This window comes from Cyanistes caeruleus, chromosome 7 (assembly GCF_971803275.1).
Source record: "Cyanistes caeruleus chromosome 7, bCyaCae1.hap1.1, whole genome shotgun sequence".
Taxonomy (NCBI): domain Eukaryota; kingdom Metazoa; phylum Chordata; class Aves; order Passeriformes; family Paridae; genus Cyanistes; species Cyanistes caeruleus.
The window spans coordinates 5,938,715-5,952,462 of NC_141707.1; the positions used below are offsets into that span (position 1 = coordinate 5,938,715).

The 13,748-nt window shown below is 43.6% G+C and overlaps 1 protein-coding gene across 41 annotated transcripts in view; it reads left to right on the top strand.

Annotated features, from left to right (window-relative positions):
- Nucleotides 1–13,748, top strand: part of LRRFIP1 (LRR binding FLII interacting protein 1) — a 100,363-nt gene that overhangs the window by 25,287 nt on the left and 61,328 nt on the right. For 4 of the 41 annotated variants that reach the window (XM_086896192.1, XM_086896165.1, XM_086896185.1 and 1 more), the window contains exon 1: nt 11,452–11,531. The exons of 34 other annotated variants lie outside the window; for them this stretch is intronic. In XM_086896192.1, coding sequence (XP_086752318.1) covers nt 11,487–11,531 — 45 coding nt within the window. In that variant the 5' untranslated portion in view covers nt 11,452–11,486. Of the gene's footprint in view, nt 1–11,421; nt 11,532–13,748 lie in introns of those variants that run through there. 3 more of the 41 variants (XM_086896188.1, XM_086896186.1, XM_086896178.1) reach the window with 3 other exon arrangements.

Below are 13,748 nucleotides of genomic sequence, written 5' to 3' on the forward strand. Positions count from 1 at the left end.
TGATGACCTCAAAGGGGTTTATTTAAAACTTTTTTTTGGCACCTTTATCTCCATGTATAAATAGCTTACAAGTCTATTCCTTGGCATTGGCTAGATGTAAAGTAGTGTTAAATGCTTTGGGGAGGTGAAAGTAGGCTTTCTCAGTTTCTTGTGGATGGAGCAAGTCCAAGCTGCATGCTATATTTACACCCTTAGGTTCCTTAGCAGCATTTAGTCCCTAAGTAATATGTGCTGATTTGGTGTAGTGTATTTAAAATGCACTCCTAACAAAAGATTTTTGCTGGACTTTGAAGATGGAGAATTGTTTAGTTAAATCAGTTTGTAGCTGCATGCTGTCAGCAGCTCCGTCTTAATTTATTCACACAATTTTTTTAAGTAATATTTTGATCAGCAGCAGTTCTTACATCTCTTGAAGAGTCATTTAAGGTGGTCAGGTAGTGCTGCTTCCTTCCCTAGTGTTCGCTGTGAGCAGCTGAATAAGCTTGTCATTCATGCCCTTGAGTCTGCACTGATTGATTTTTTTTGGAATTGGCTTGGCAAGGGTACATTTTTCTCAGCTCACTGCTCGTACCACAGGAGAATTTCTCAGCTGTATAAAGTGCCCTGGCACTGGAACTCACAGGGAAGCACAGGTGGAGTTCACTGGGGACAAACCCACAGATTTATCTGCCTTTGCAAAAGGTCACCAGGAATTCTCAGTGACCTCAAGGAAACTTTTTTTTCCCCTTTCAAGCAGCATCTCAAGTTTCAAGGAGCTCTGTTGCTTCCTTGCTTAATTGGTGCTGTTGAGCCATGGAGATTTGCCACCTATTAAAGTGTCACTGACATGGAAGGCTTTGAGGTCTTCTCTCCAAATTTTAGCTGGTTTAAACTCTTGTGCTATCTGACTGCCAGGTGACATGGCTGTGAGCATCATTAAAACTTGGGAGAAGTTGCTGTGATTCTTTTCAGAAATGCTACTCTCTGTGGAATTGTTTTCAAGGCTGAGAATATAATGGAAGTTATTCTTTGTATAACTTCCTTATGTATTGTGGGTTGGTTTTTTAATATAACCTCAACCCCTACTTTAGCTTTAGTATGTAAACTGTGTTGTGATGATTAATATTTGACATTAATGTTCTGGAATAATTTACAATAAATCTTCTGTTCTCTTGCTAACATGCCTCTAAAACCTGTTCTTTTGTATGTCTGTAGCTCCAAGTATTTCTACATTCATAACAGACAGCTTTTAAAAATCAGGGGAGCAGTAACAGCTTTTATTAAAGTCTGTACTGGGATAACTGATGTGTGCAGAGTCCATTGCCAAAGGAACCCAAAACATGTAAAAATGCCTCATGTGGTTTGGGGTTTTTTTTGTGTCTGTGATATTTGTACTGTGTTGATTATAGAGATGAATGTTAAATCCTCTTCTTTTATTTTTATTTTTTTATTTTTTTTTAATGATGAAAGGCATGGCTTCAGTTCAAATTCCTTCTTTTCTCCCTTTGTCAGTCAGTAGGATGTGCATATAATTAAATACCTGTTGAGATCACTGTGGATAATCTCTCCCAGAGGGAGAAACCTGGGAAAGGGGAGCAGTAACAAAAAAAATTCCAAGAGATGAGAAGAGGACCAAACACCATCCAGGAGCTGCCAGAAGAACTAATGATGGTTTTCAGCTGTGGTTCCTGTGTCAGTGACCAAGCTCAGCTGTGCTCTGTTGCCCCTCCTTATACTGCCCTAAGGTAGAAAAAGAAGAAATTCTGTCTCCATCTCTTCCTCTGTCAAAAAGTTTCTGCCAGTCTCCCCTCTCTATTGTAATTTATAGTTAAATAGTCTCTCTTTACAATTCCCCCTCTTAACTAAGAAAATGCAATAAATTATTAATAAATCCTAAAATACTGAGCCTGGGGGATAGGTGACAAAACAATGCAGGAGGTTCTGCTCCTAAAAACAGCATTTAGTTGAATCCTCAGCTTCTGCTTTGGGCTCTGAGGTGCTCCTACCTGAAAATCATTTGTCAGCACAGCACATTGCTGCCTGTTCTTCCACTTAGCCACAAGGCTGTGGGAGTCTGCAGGAATAATATTGTGAACATTTTCAAACCTCTTTATGGTTTGGGGGTTTTTTTTGTGCTGTTGAAGTGGTGCTGAATGTAGAAACTGTTACCTTTTGACAGGCTGGTTGGTATTTAAATAGAAAAACCCTGTGGGTTTTGTTTGAGTACTTCAGAAGTATTGGGAGATGGAGCAGAGAGAGAGGGTGCAGAACAGGAATTACTTAGCAAACAAAGCTAGCTAGGATTTGTGGGTTATTTTGAGAATCTGGGGGTTCTGGAAACTTAACACAAATTCTAAACATCCCCACTCCCCTGCAGGCTTGGTTGGTTTCCTTCTTCAAATAAGTGGTTGAAATGTATCTGGTAATGGTAATAATTTAAGGCTGAATGACCAGGTCATCAGCAGGAATACAGAGTTCCTTCTACTGTGGTCTCTTACCTGCTAATGATAATTTTCATCCACATCCTTAATGACTAAATAACCATGTAAATAAACATTTATATTGAAAATTCAGGGGTCCTGCTTTGTGTGGTGGAAGTAGTATCTCCTTAGGGACACAAAAAAGTGTGCTTTGCTTGATTTACTTGATTTGCTTGATTGCTGCTCCCTCTTGTGGGGTTCAGGCCAGTTCAAACAAGCTTGGAGTTCATTCTTGGTCTGTTTAGATGGAGTAATTAATCAGTGGTTCTCCTCTGATACACTGGGTGGAGTAATGACCTTAAGACTTGCTTCTCTGTGTACCTCTACAAATCAGAACGTTCTTTTGTGTCAAGGGGACTAAATCTGTAAAAGCATTTAAATCACTTCTTTAATTTAATTTAGTTTTTTTTTCAAGAACTCATCCTGTTGTATTGTTAATGTGTAGTGGGTTTACATTTCTGTCAGAGCAGAGATGAGGCAGTTCCACAGCTGCAGCAGTCTTGGCAAGTCTTGCTGTACTGGCAGCAGTAAAACCTCTTACACCTCCTCTCCTGTACTCAGCGCTTCTGACTCTCACTCCTCGGGCTGTTGCCCTTCTTGAGTGAGTTGCTCCTGAAAATTAAACCCCAAAAAAGAGCTCTACCTCCCATGTGCTCTCCTGTATTCCAAAGAAATGCAAATGCCATAGCTGGGGGAAAGATTTTTTTTTTTTTATTTTTCTTGTAATTTCTCAATTTTTCTAATGGCCTAAAATCTCCACATCTAATGTGTTGTGCCCAAAGATATAAAAATACTGCTTATGTTTGTTTTCCTCCAGAGAGACAGATGAGCTCTGGACATATAATCTCTGTGCTCTGGACAAGAAACTGAAGTGCTGTGGATTTCTTCATTGCTTCTAATTGATGGCAAAGACCAGTGCAACTTCACTGACCAGTTTTTGGCGTGACACTCTTCCAGGAATTTCCCATTGAAGTTTAAAAGACAAATTGTCCTGACCTCTTGCAAAATGGGAAGGGGCCACATCAGTGTGACACTGAGACAAGAGCAGTTCACATGATCTAATTTCTAATATTACACCATTTCATAATAATGATAGGATTTGTCTCAGCAATGCAGTTTCCATCACTTAACTCTTGTTGAACTGTTTCTGTCCAGGAACTGTAATATGGGTATTAAATCTCAGCTTTGGATAGTATTCAGTGGATTACCTGAAACTTTTGATCTTCATTTTACTTGGCTTTAAAAGAATAAATCAATCTTAAATGTGCCTGCATGCAAAGTCTGTGCTTCTGTGGAAACCCAGTGCTATTGCTGGACACATCATGAATTCCCTGTAAATGTATTTATTCTTTCTGTAATGCAGGCAAAGGTGGGATTTTGGCTGAGATTAAACCAGGAAGCAGGTGCACTTGATTTGAGGAAAAAAAAAAGCAGAAGTTTGTGTTCTATTTATGCCTTTTCTTAAAGCTTTTTATAATTTTGTGGCACAGACTGGGTAATCCCTAGAACAGCATCAGTAACCTTTACTTCAAAATTTGTGATTTCTTTTGACTGGTAGTGTGAGCATTATTTTAAGCAGTTGCTGAGGTTTGTATCTACATTTTAATGTGCTCTAAGTGCAGAGCTGTGTTAAGGATTTGCCAGTTTTTATTCAGATGAAATTTGCACTTCAGTGGGGACCAGAGGGTTATCCCCACAGATTACATTGCTTGTAGCAGTCCCTGAATTTCACTTCTTTCTTATACTTCAAATACTTTTTAGAGGAACAAAACCTCTGTCTATGTCCATGCATCAAAAAGATGTTGGCATCCACCCAGCCCCAGAGCCCTCCCCAACCTGTGTTTATGCTATAAAGGAACCAGATGAGAAATTGCACTTTATTGCAGGTTCCAAATAGGATTATTGTGCTTTACTTTATGGTCAAGACAAATGTGTTTGCTCTTTGGTAATGTGTACCAGTGGCTGAATTAATTTTGCATGTGTGCTGCCTTATTAAGAGCCTTTCTGCTGTGTGCTGGTGCCTGAGGATGAGTTCCCAGTGGGAAACACTGCTTGGAGCCTTGCTTCCAAAGAGAAGTCAAACACCAGAAGTCTGAAATACAACTCAACTCCTTTGTTTGTGAACTCTAAGTGACTTTAATTGCCGAGGCAGTTCTGCAATCAAACAGAAATACAGTATTTAAGTGGTGCTCTGCAATACAGCCATTCTATTTGGCTGTTCTGAAGTTCAGTTTTATTTAAATTTTAAATGAGGACAACAGTTGCTGCAAAATGCTGCTGGTGCCATAGAGAAAGAACTACAAGTGGTCACTGCAAAAGAGAAACTTCTCTTTTTATAAAGAAGTTGGGTAGAATAAGTAGAAGAAACCAGTGGCTGCAGCTTCATGCAAATAACTATTCCAGGAGACAACACTGGGGAGATTTTTATGTTTTCCTTGTAAAATTCCAGCCCATGGATTTGTTCTTGGAGGTAACAGCTGTAGAGGAGTATCCAAATTCTTCCCTGGTGGGACCAACCACTTACTGACCAGAGAGCTATTTAGGGAGAAAATGCCAATTGAAGAAGTGACGTAAATGTGGTCAGTTGATACTAAATGAGGAGCTGCCAGCCAACATCCTATCCTGGAGTTGCTCTTTCATCCCTGTTTTGCTTTTTTGGAGTGGAAACAGGACGAGTGATTGATTACTGAATAGCAATGGAAGTGGTGCACTCTATATATAGAGTGGTGCTGGAGAACAGAGCTAACAATGCTTATGAAAAAAAAAACAAAAAACCCCAAAACAAAACAAAACCCCACCAGCAAAAACATTTACTGAGATAATAAATACCTCTAAACCACTGCCAAGATGAAAATGATAACAAGATACCTCAGTTGTAAGAGGAGTTTTAAGATCAGTTCCTTATGGCAGGATTTGCTTGGCTAATCCATGCAAGCTCCTGATGGAGCTCAGTTATTGTTTAGACTAAATATTGTTTATTGTTGTATTTTTAGCAGCAGCTCTTTGGGACTCCGTGGCAATATAATTTATGAGGTAGGATGCAAGTCCCTAATTGTCTTCTTGCATTGGAGAGCTATACAGGCTGTTCACTGCAGAATAAACATTCTCCTCCTTTGTGTGGGGGAAAAGGTCTGTGTCAACAAGACTTTCCAGCCTCTACTCACATGCCTAAGTTCTATCTCCAAGATGGGTTTCCTGGCAAGCACATCAGCAAATGTTTCTCCAAAGTGGACAGCACCCATGTATAAATTCCTTCATTAGTCGTGGTTCTTATTCCCTCCTCTCCTTCCCAGTCTTTGGCTCAAAATGTTAAGCAAGAGGACCAAGAATGCTGAGCCCTTAAACACAGATAACTTACAGCAGCACTCTCAGCATGTCAGAGCAGAGTGTCTGCCTGTTCCCACTCCTGGTGCTTGGGAATTAAAGAAAACAGAAAAGCTCTGGTGTTCTGAGAAACTCTAAAAACAAAATTGGAAATCACTCTTGGAATGCCCTTGCAAGAAAAACTTCCCATAAAAAAAAAAAAAATCCATCATTTAATCTCCCACCAAACTTCAGTCTTGTAGGATTGATTGAAAGGTGTGGATTGAAGGATTGTCTTGTAGGTTCAGGCTGCAGTCAGGGTGGTCATGGGAACACCATAACTGTTCTTTTGGCCAGGTTTCCACTCTAGGTATACTTTATTATCCTCTTTGTGTGGGAAAATTGGACACTTCTCAAAGGGAACTGCCAATTTTTTGCAAAAATGTTTGATAATGAGATTCTTTGGTGTTTGCAGAAGATGTGATCCTTGTTCATTTAAGGTGCCATCCTAGTTCATTCTCTCTAGTGAATACAGTCAAATATTTGAGTTGAAGCCCTGATGGTGTTTAGCTGTAAGTCTGACTTTTTGGACTTGATTTTTACTGTGAATTTGATTTGTCTTTTTGTGTGTGTGTGTGTTGAGTGGGAGAGCTTGGTGATTTAACTGTGGCACTCCCAGAGCTTGTAAATACTGGTGGTGTTTTCACTGATGGGGGTGGGATGAAGTGCAGAACCCCTGCCCTTTTGCTTGGTATTTTTTGAAGTTATTGTTGTGTCCCCAATTCACAAAATTTACAGTTGTGGTGGAAATGGTTTATTCCAGCTCTTTAATCTCATTGGGTTGGAAGTAGAGCCTGGGAGATGGCAAAGCCTTGTGCTGTGGATACACCAGCAGAGAAGCACATTTCTACAAGTGCAGATTTCTGCTGGATCATTTTTGTGGTTTTTTTACACAGATGTCAGTACACTCAGGTTCTGTGAGATGATCCAAACCAAAAGTCATTTTTTTCCTTTGATTTGATGTTTTTTGGTTTGTTTTTTTTTTCCATTATTAGGCAAAGGAATGGAAAACTAGAAGACTAGGTCAGGAATTTTTATTTTGGGAACCACTCTTGAATCTGTCGCTTCTAAAACAGGAAGATCACGTAACTTTTCATCCACCCATATTTCCAATTTCTGAAGCTTTCATCCACCCATATTTCAAATTTCTGAAGCTGAAGTAGTCAGGCTTTAATTTATTCAAATGCTGATGGCATAACTGTTTTGAAGCTGAATGACAGATGTGCCATAGGCTCCCCAAGAGCCTCCCAGCTTCCCTGCTGGAGCATGACTCAGTCTGACGTGCCTGATCCAGCAGTTTCCTTCCTCCTCCTCCTCCTCCTCCCTCCAGGCCCCAGTGCAGCCTGGACAGAAGATAATCTGTTGATCCTGGCAGGGGATTTTGGTGCTGAAAACCGGACATTGTTTCCCTAAGGAGCACTTGGCTGTGTGCTCTGGAGTCCAGTGCCTTGGTGACAGGCTACAAGGAGGTTTTGTTCCCTTGGCCAGCTGGGCTCCAGGCGTGCCAGGATGGCCCAGCAGGCAGGGATGATGAAGTGATGAGGTGCAGACATCACTTTTCCTGTCCCTCTGACTTCGGGTGGGTATCACTCCAGAGCTTTTTATTGGCTTTCTTCAACATTCGAAGAACACTATGAACCTTATTTAAAAAAAACCCAAAAACTAAAATAACCAAATATTTCTTCTAATACAAGGTATTTTTTAGCTTCTTCTTTCTCTGTTCTCACTGTTTGGAAAGCCAGAACTGAATAAGACCCTGATGAACATTACTGAAATTCTAAGAATCATAGAATCATTTATAGATAATATAGAATCAGGTTGGGAAAGATCAAGTCCAACCAATCATCCAACACTGGCGAATCTACCAAAAAACCAAAAATCTACCACTTGAAGAGAATGCAGGAAATGCACAGCAGAATTAGATTTTTATAAATTATATAATCTGAGTTCTAGATGTTGGTGATGGATAGCATTGGGGAGTGGCTGCTGTATTAATGAAGAATTAATACTGAGGTGGGCCAAGCTGGAGCCAGAGTGCTCTAAGGTGAAGTTTTTTTCAGTTTTTAAACCTGTTTCTAAAGGTTTTGACTACTTTATTCCTACTTGCATGCCTCTTAACCTACCTACAACATGCCTTAAAGACAAAATAAAAAGGAATGAGTATGAGCTGTGCTGGGGGCCAGGCTTCTTTGGAATTTGAGTTATCAGTGACATTAACATACCTGGAGGCTATCTGGGTAATCTTGCTTTTGACGTAGCTCCTCTGTTGTTGGTTGTTATGGGTAAACTGCAGTTCTGGAAAGCTGATTTTTAGGATTTGAGCCAGCATTTGTGGAGGGTTGCATTGTTCTGAGTGCTGGCATGCATTTTGTGTGTGCGTGTTTGCAAAGGAGAGGTGTGTTGCCCATGGGGAGACAAGGAGTCTCTGTCACTGGAATCAGAAATGCTGTCCTGAGTGCAGTAAACTTCCTTTTTATTTTCTGCTTAGACATACCCAACTCACAATTATCCCACCAGGTTTCTGGAAGTGTCAACTGACTTTTTTTCCCTCCCTTTTAAATCTCCCATTACCTATTTTCCTTAGGCTCAATTTAGCATTGTAGCATGTGCAATGTGTATTTTTACTGGGGATATCCTTCCTGCTTAGATATGTCCTGGAATTAATGTCACTCTTCCACAGCATCCTATTTCAGATGGGAAATGCATGGACACAAGAACTGTGTGCTGATTAAATAAATAAATACCACTTTTAGAAGATGCTGCTGTTTTTCTGAATAGGAGAGAGCTATGACAAGGTAGGCACTGCAGTTTTGAGGGGATTTGTCAGGACCTGATTGGAATTCCGAGCCTACCTTTACATAAATTCAATTATAAAATGCTGAAGTGTGTGTTCAGAGCGCTGTCAGCTCTGTATTGCTGAAAAATGGAAGTTTGCTAGCATTAAAAAGATCTCTTGATCCTTCAGTTCCGACCCAGCAGGGCTGTAGTACAGTTGTTTGTTTGAATTTATCCCGGGGTATGTACGAAGTGCTTCCTCAAGTAAACCAAATAAAACCAAACATCTTGGCTTGGAAAGTAAATAGGAAAAGGTGTGTGTGGGGATGGGGGGGTAATTTATGCCTGGTGTAGGAAATACTTTTATTTTCAGTGTATTTTCCAAGTGACAGTGCAAAACCTGTAGAGATTTTTCCAGTGAATGTCAGGGGAGGTTGATTCCTGTTAACTGAGAACCAGAACAAATTGTCTGTTTCAAGCTAAGATGAAGATATTTGTCACGCTGAGTTGTTCTGATGCTTCAGATTTACAAAGTTAACATCACTCCCCTTCTCTGTTAAAACGTCTGCATATAAGGCAATATGTATTTTTCCTGAAGAATTAACTGCAGTGCCTGGTCCTGGCTGACTTGGGGTGAGCTGCCATGGTGCAGAAGTGCCTTCTTCACAGCTGGGCACCAAACATTGCTGGAAGCCCCAAATCATGCTGTTACCTGCACCAAAAGTGAGTCCTGAGCAGCCTCTGGGAAATAGGGCATAACTCCTCTTGGACTTGGGTCTGGTCACAAAAGCCAGGCCTGCTGGAGGATGAAATGTCTGTTAAATGAAGATTTAAATTATAGACGCTTCACAGGAGCATATAGTATTTATTAGTTTCTTTATGCACATGCTGGAGTGGATTTGAGGCAGTTCAGATTTATTTTGTTAAAGCAAAGTTGGGTCATTTACCTGGTGAAGAAGCTAAAAACAACTTGTAGGCTCAACTGGCGGCTTTGGAGTTTAATGAAGGATGTGACTTTGGAGATCTTATTGCAGCTTTCAGTACTTAAAGAAATTGTTGTAGGAATGACAAAGGCTTTTGACAAGGTGTATGGGAGTGACAGGACACAGGGGAATGTCTTCCCACTGCTAGAGGGCAGGATTAGATGGGATATTGGGAAGAAATATTGGGAAGGTGCTGAGGCCTTGGCACAGGTTGCCCAGAGATGCTGTGGCTTCCCATCCCTGGAAGTGTTCCAGGCCAGGCTGGACAGGGCTTGGAGCAGCCTGGGATAATGAGAGGTGTCCCTGCCCATGGCAGGGGGTGGAACTGGATGGGCTTTCTGTAGTTCTAGGATTTACATAAAACCAGTCTGGTTTACAATTGTAAAGCTTCACCTGACTTAAGCAGGGTTTCTCCCAGGGACAGGGTGCAAGTTAGACATCCCTAATCGCTCTTACTTAAAGGAAGCATGACTGGCCTTCCCAGGGACAGTGGGACATGGCTTGGATCCAGGGACTGCCAGTGAATCTGGCTGAAGTATTGCCCCCAAACAAAAAACACTGCCAGCGCTTCCAAATTACCTAAAATACTGTCGGCAGCATGGCAGCGTGTGCTCTGCCAGCCTGAGCAACCAGATTCCTTGTCCTGGGCAGGCAGCTCATGGAAAAACTGAGCTCAGTGGCTGGGTGGAGGCTTCGCTGGGCTCGCTGACCGGGAAGGAGGGCGCAGGCTGAGTTGCTAAGGAGCGACCTGTTTGGCTTGATGTGGAAAATCCCGTGCCAGGAAGAGATGACTCCCCGAGTCCTGTGCTGCTGCTGCAGAATGGCAGTGGGTAAAATGAGCTCTTCGAGCTTTGTAGCTCTCCCAGCCCTGGCAGCTCCTCCCTGGCCTTTGTGAGGGGATGGGTGTGCGAGCTTGGGGTGAAGTCAAGGGGGATCGAGAGATGCTTTGGGTGAAATCTGGTGGAATCAAGAGATGGCACTGATTTCTGCAGGATATCTGCTCTGACCGTGCTCTTGGGGTGTCCTTCTGCTCCGTGCCACTTCAAACCACTTGTGCCCTCTAATCCTTCTGTGCCTTTGGCTCATCTAGCTCATCACCTGAGACCTTTTGAAAAGCAGGGTGTCCTTATTTTTTGGCCATCCACTATTCCTGATTGCTCTTCTGCAGTACTGTCAGACTTCAATTACAGATTTTGGGGTTTTTTTGGTGTGTTTTTGGTTTTTATCTTCATTATTCCATTATTCCATAGCGTGCAGGTGTTGCATGTCCAAACAGACTTTAAATTATGTAGGAGTGCAAGAAACCTTATCAGATTTTTGACTGATCAAGTGTGACTTGGCTAAACGCAATGAACAGTCTTATAATATTTCAGGAAGAAGATGCAGAATATTGGAATGAGACAGCATCCGTTCTTTATTTCTCAAAGAATAAAACCAACACCAGCCCGTCCAGCGTGGATGGCTCATTTTAAGTTCGGCTCTGCACAACGCAATCCGCAGTCCCGATATAATTGCAGCAATTAACAGCATTGGGGAGGTTTGTTTCGGCCATGCAAAGGCCACTTGGCGTGAGTTGGAATAGATATTTATAAGCATCTGCCCTGGGTGTTACCTGCTGGATATGCAGCCCGGAGGGAGGGCGGGCGGGCTCCGAGTTGTTGGGACGTTCTTGGGGCTGTTTATCTTCCTCGGGGACAAAAAGGAGGCGAGGAGGCCCTTTCCGCGGTGGATGCCGTGCGGGTTTCGGAGCGATGCCCGGCGGTGGAAGGTGTTTGCTCTCGGGCAGCGCTCCCTCCGTGCTGCCGAGCGCAGCGCCCGCTCCCCGCCCGCTCCCCGCTCCGCCCCCGGGCCGTGCCGGGCGCGTCCGGGCGGGCCCCGCCGGGGACAGACGGCGGCAGCGGGAGCCATGGACGCGGCTGCCGATTGCCTCAGCCCGGCTGCCCAGCAGCAGGTAAGGCCGGGGGGCTGCGGGGAGCTCGGGCAGCGCGGCCGGGACAGCTCCGCGGAGCGGCCGGCGCCGTGTGAGCCCGGCCCCGGAGGCTTCTGCCGTGCTCGCTTTGCACATCCACTGACCAAAACGTGAGCTGCTCCGGGGACCGTGGTGTTAAATGATTGCCGGGTGTCACAGCAGCCCCGTGGGACCGTCAGATGGCCGCGGGCGGGTCGGGCATCCCTGGACACGAGCTGTCACTCGGGCTCGCCGCTGTCACTGCACGGGGGAGAGGAGCGGTCACACCAGCCCAGGATGGGCTGCCGGGCCAGCGGCGCTGGGGGCATTGCAAGGGAATCCCTGTGTTTGTGTGTAGGCTAAGGTTCATCAGCCTGCTGCCTCTGAATAGTAATTTGCATTTAGAAGAAAGGTGAGGAGTGAAGCAGGATGTGGACTGACCGAGCCCTATGTGATTCACGGGTTCATTACCATATGAGTAAGTGGTGCAAAGTGTTGTTTGTATTTATAACTCATATGCAAAAAAAAAGATAAATATGATGGTTTGACCTCTTAACATGGAAGTCATTATAGTCATTCTCGTTTAGATGCTAAATAGTCACCACTCACCGGTGAGCTCCTGGAACTCCTGGGTTAAGTCACATGTTGCTCAAATGGAGATGGGGAAAAACATTGCCATGGGTTAGCACTGGTTCTGCCCGGTAGCTATGTTGGTCAGCTGTGTTGCAGGAGTATTGCAAATCAGGTGTTGCATGTCCAAGCAAGACTTTAAATTATGTAGGAGTGCAAGAAACCTCATCAGACTTTTGACTGATAAAGTGTGACTTGGCTAAAAACAATGAACAGTCCTATAATACTTGAGGAAGAAGATACAGAATACTGGAATGAGACAGCATCCATCATGAAAAATTATGTTGGCCCCAAAAATGACCGGCTGGCTGTGTCTTAAGCATGTTGGCAAGAGGTTTAAATCAGCCTGAGAATAGTTATTGCAGCAATGCACAGCAGTGGTTGCTTACAGGGAGCAGGTGTAATTTAGTCAGGCAGACTTGTGTTTTAAGGTTTCACTGGCAGTGGGATCAGAGAGCTTTTCCGGGTATGGTTTGGTACTGGCAAGCTAACACTTCAATCCTTCAGTCCCTGGATCCACAAAAAATACTGACTTTGGTTACTAGTCTTAGAAGGAGGTAATTTTGAGTGCACTGGAATTGAGGGGTGCTTTGTATAGCTGGAAAACTCTTAGACATGTAACTATGTGGCAAGTCAACATAGTCATTTTTCAGCGCTCAGAAAAGCAGCATAACTTCCTGTCTTTGTTGGCTGTGTCTTGGGCCTTCCAGGCAAACAATGAAGCCCTGGCCATTTCAGGAGGGAAAGGCTCTGAGAATGCACACCTTCAGGATGTGTGTGTCGCTGGCCTCTACCTTAGCAACTCACCTAAATAATTCTCTCATCGCCGTGATAATGACAGCGCAGCCTCCCCAGCGCGGCGCGCGGGGCCAGGAAGCCGCGGCTTCCGTCACCATTGTGCTTTATCCCCTGGCCACAGGCACAGGCAGGCCTTGTCCCCACCAGTGGTGTTTAAAAAAAGTAGGGGCCACTCCACAGCAGCTGCACCTCCCCTTCTCCCCATGCCCCCACTTCTCCCCACTGATGCGTGCAGTGGGAGATGCTTCTCACCCTTTCCAACTGATACCCAATACCTGGTTTGGTTTTTTTTCAGAGGTAGTTGTGCTCCAGTTACAACCTGCTTAGTTTTTCCCTCTTCAGATATAAACATACTGAACTCCTTAAGCCGAGGTAAAGATTTGCTGCTGTACAGGGGCTGGGTTTTTATTTTCAGGCTGAGTGACCCTTAAGCAGGAGTGTCAAGTGCTGAGCAAGTAGCCCGGCAAAAGCAACGAGCATTTTGCAGTTCAACAGTGCATTTGTTTCAGGGCTTGGTGACTGTAAATCATTTTGAGCAACTGCAATAAAAAGACAAGAATTCAGTGTGTATATTTGTAGTATTTGAGCGAGTCCCATAAATTAAGGTGGTGATTTTTCAGCTGGTGCTGTGTTCATCTCAGTCTGGTTGCCATCTCCTCTCATTTTGCCCATGGAGCTTTACAGAAGCCTCTTATGAGGTTTGGGGGTTTTTTTTGTAGGGCTGAAGCTGCCAGTTCTTCTCATCACATGAACAATATTTCATAAAAGGGAAGTCACAAAAGCTTTGTAATG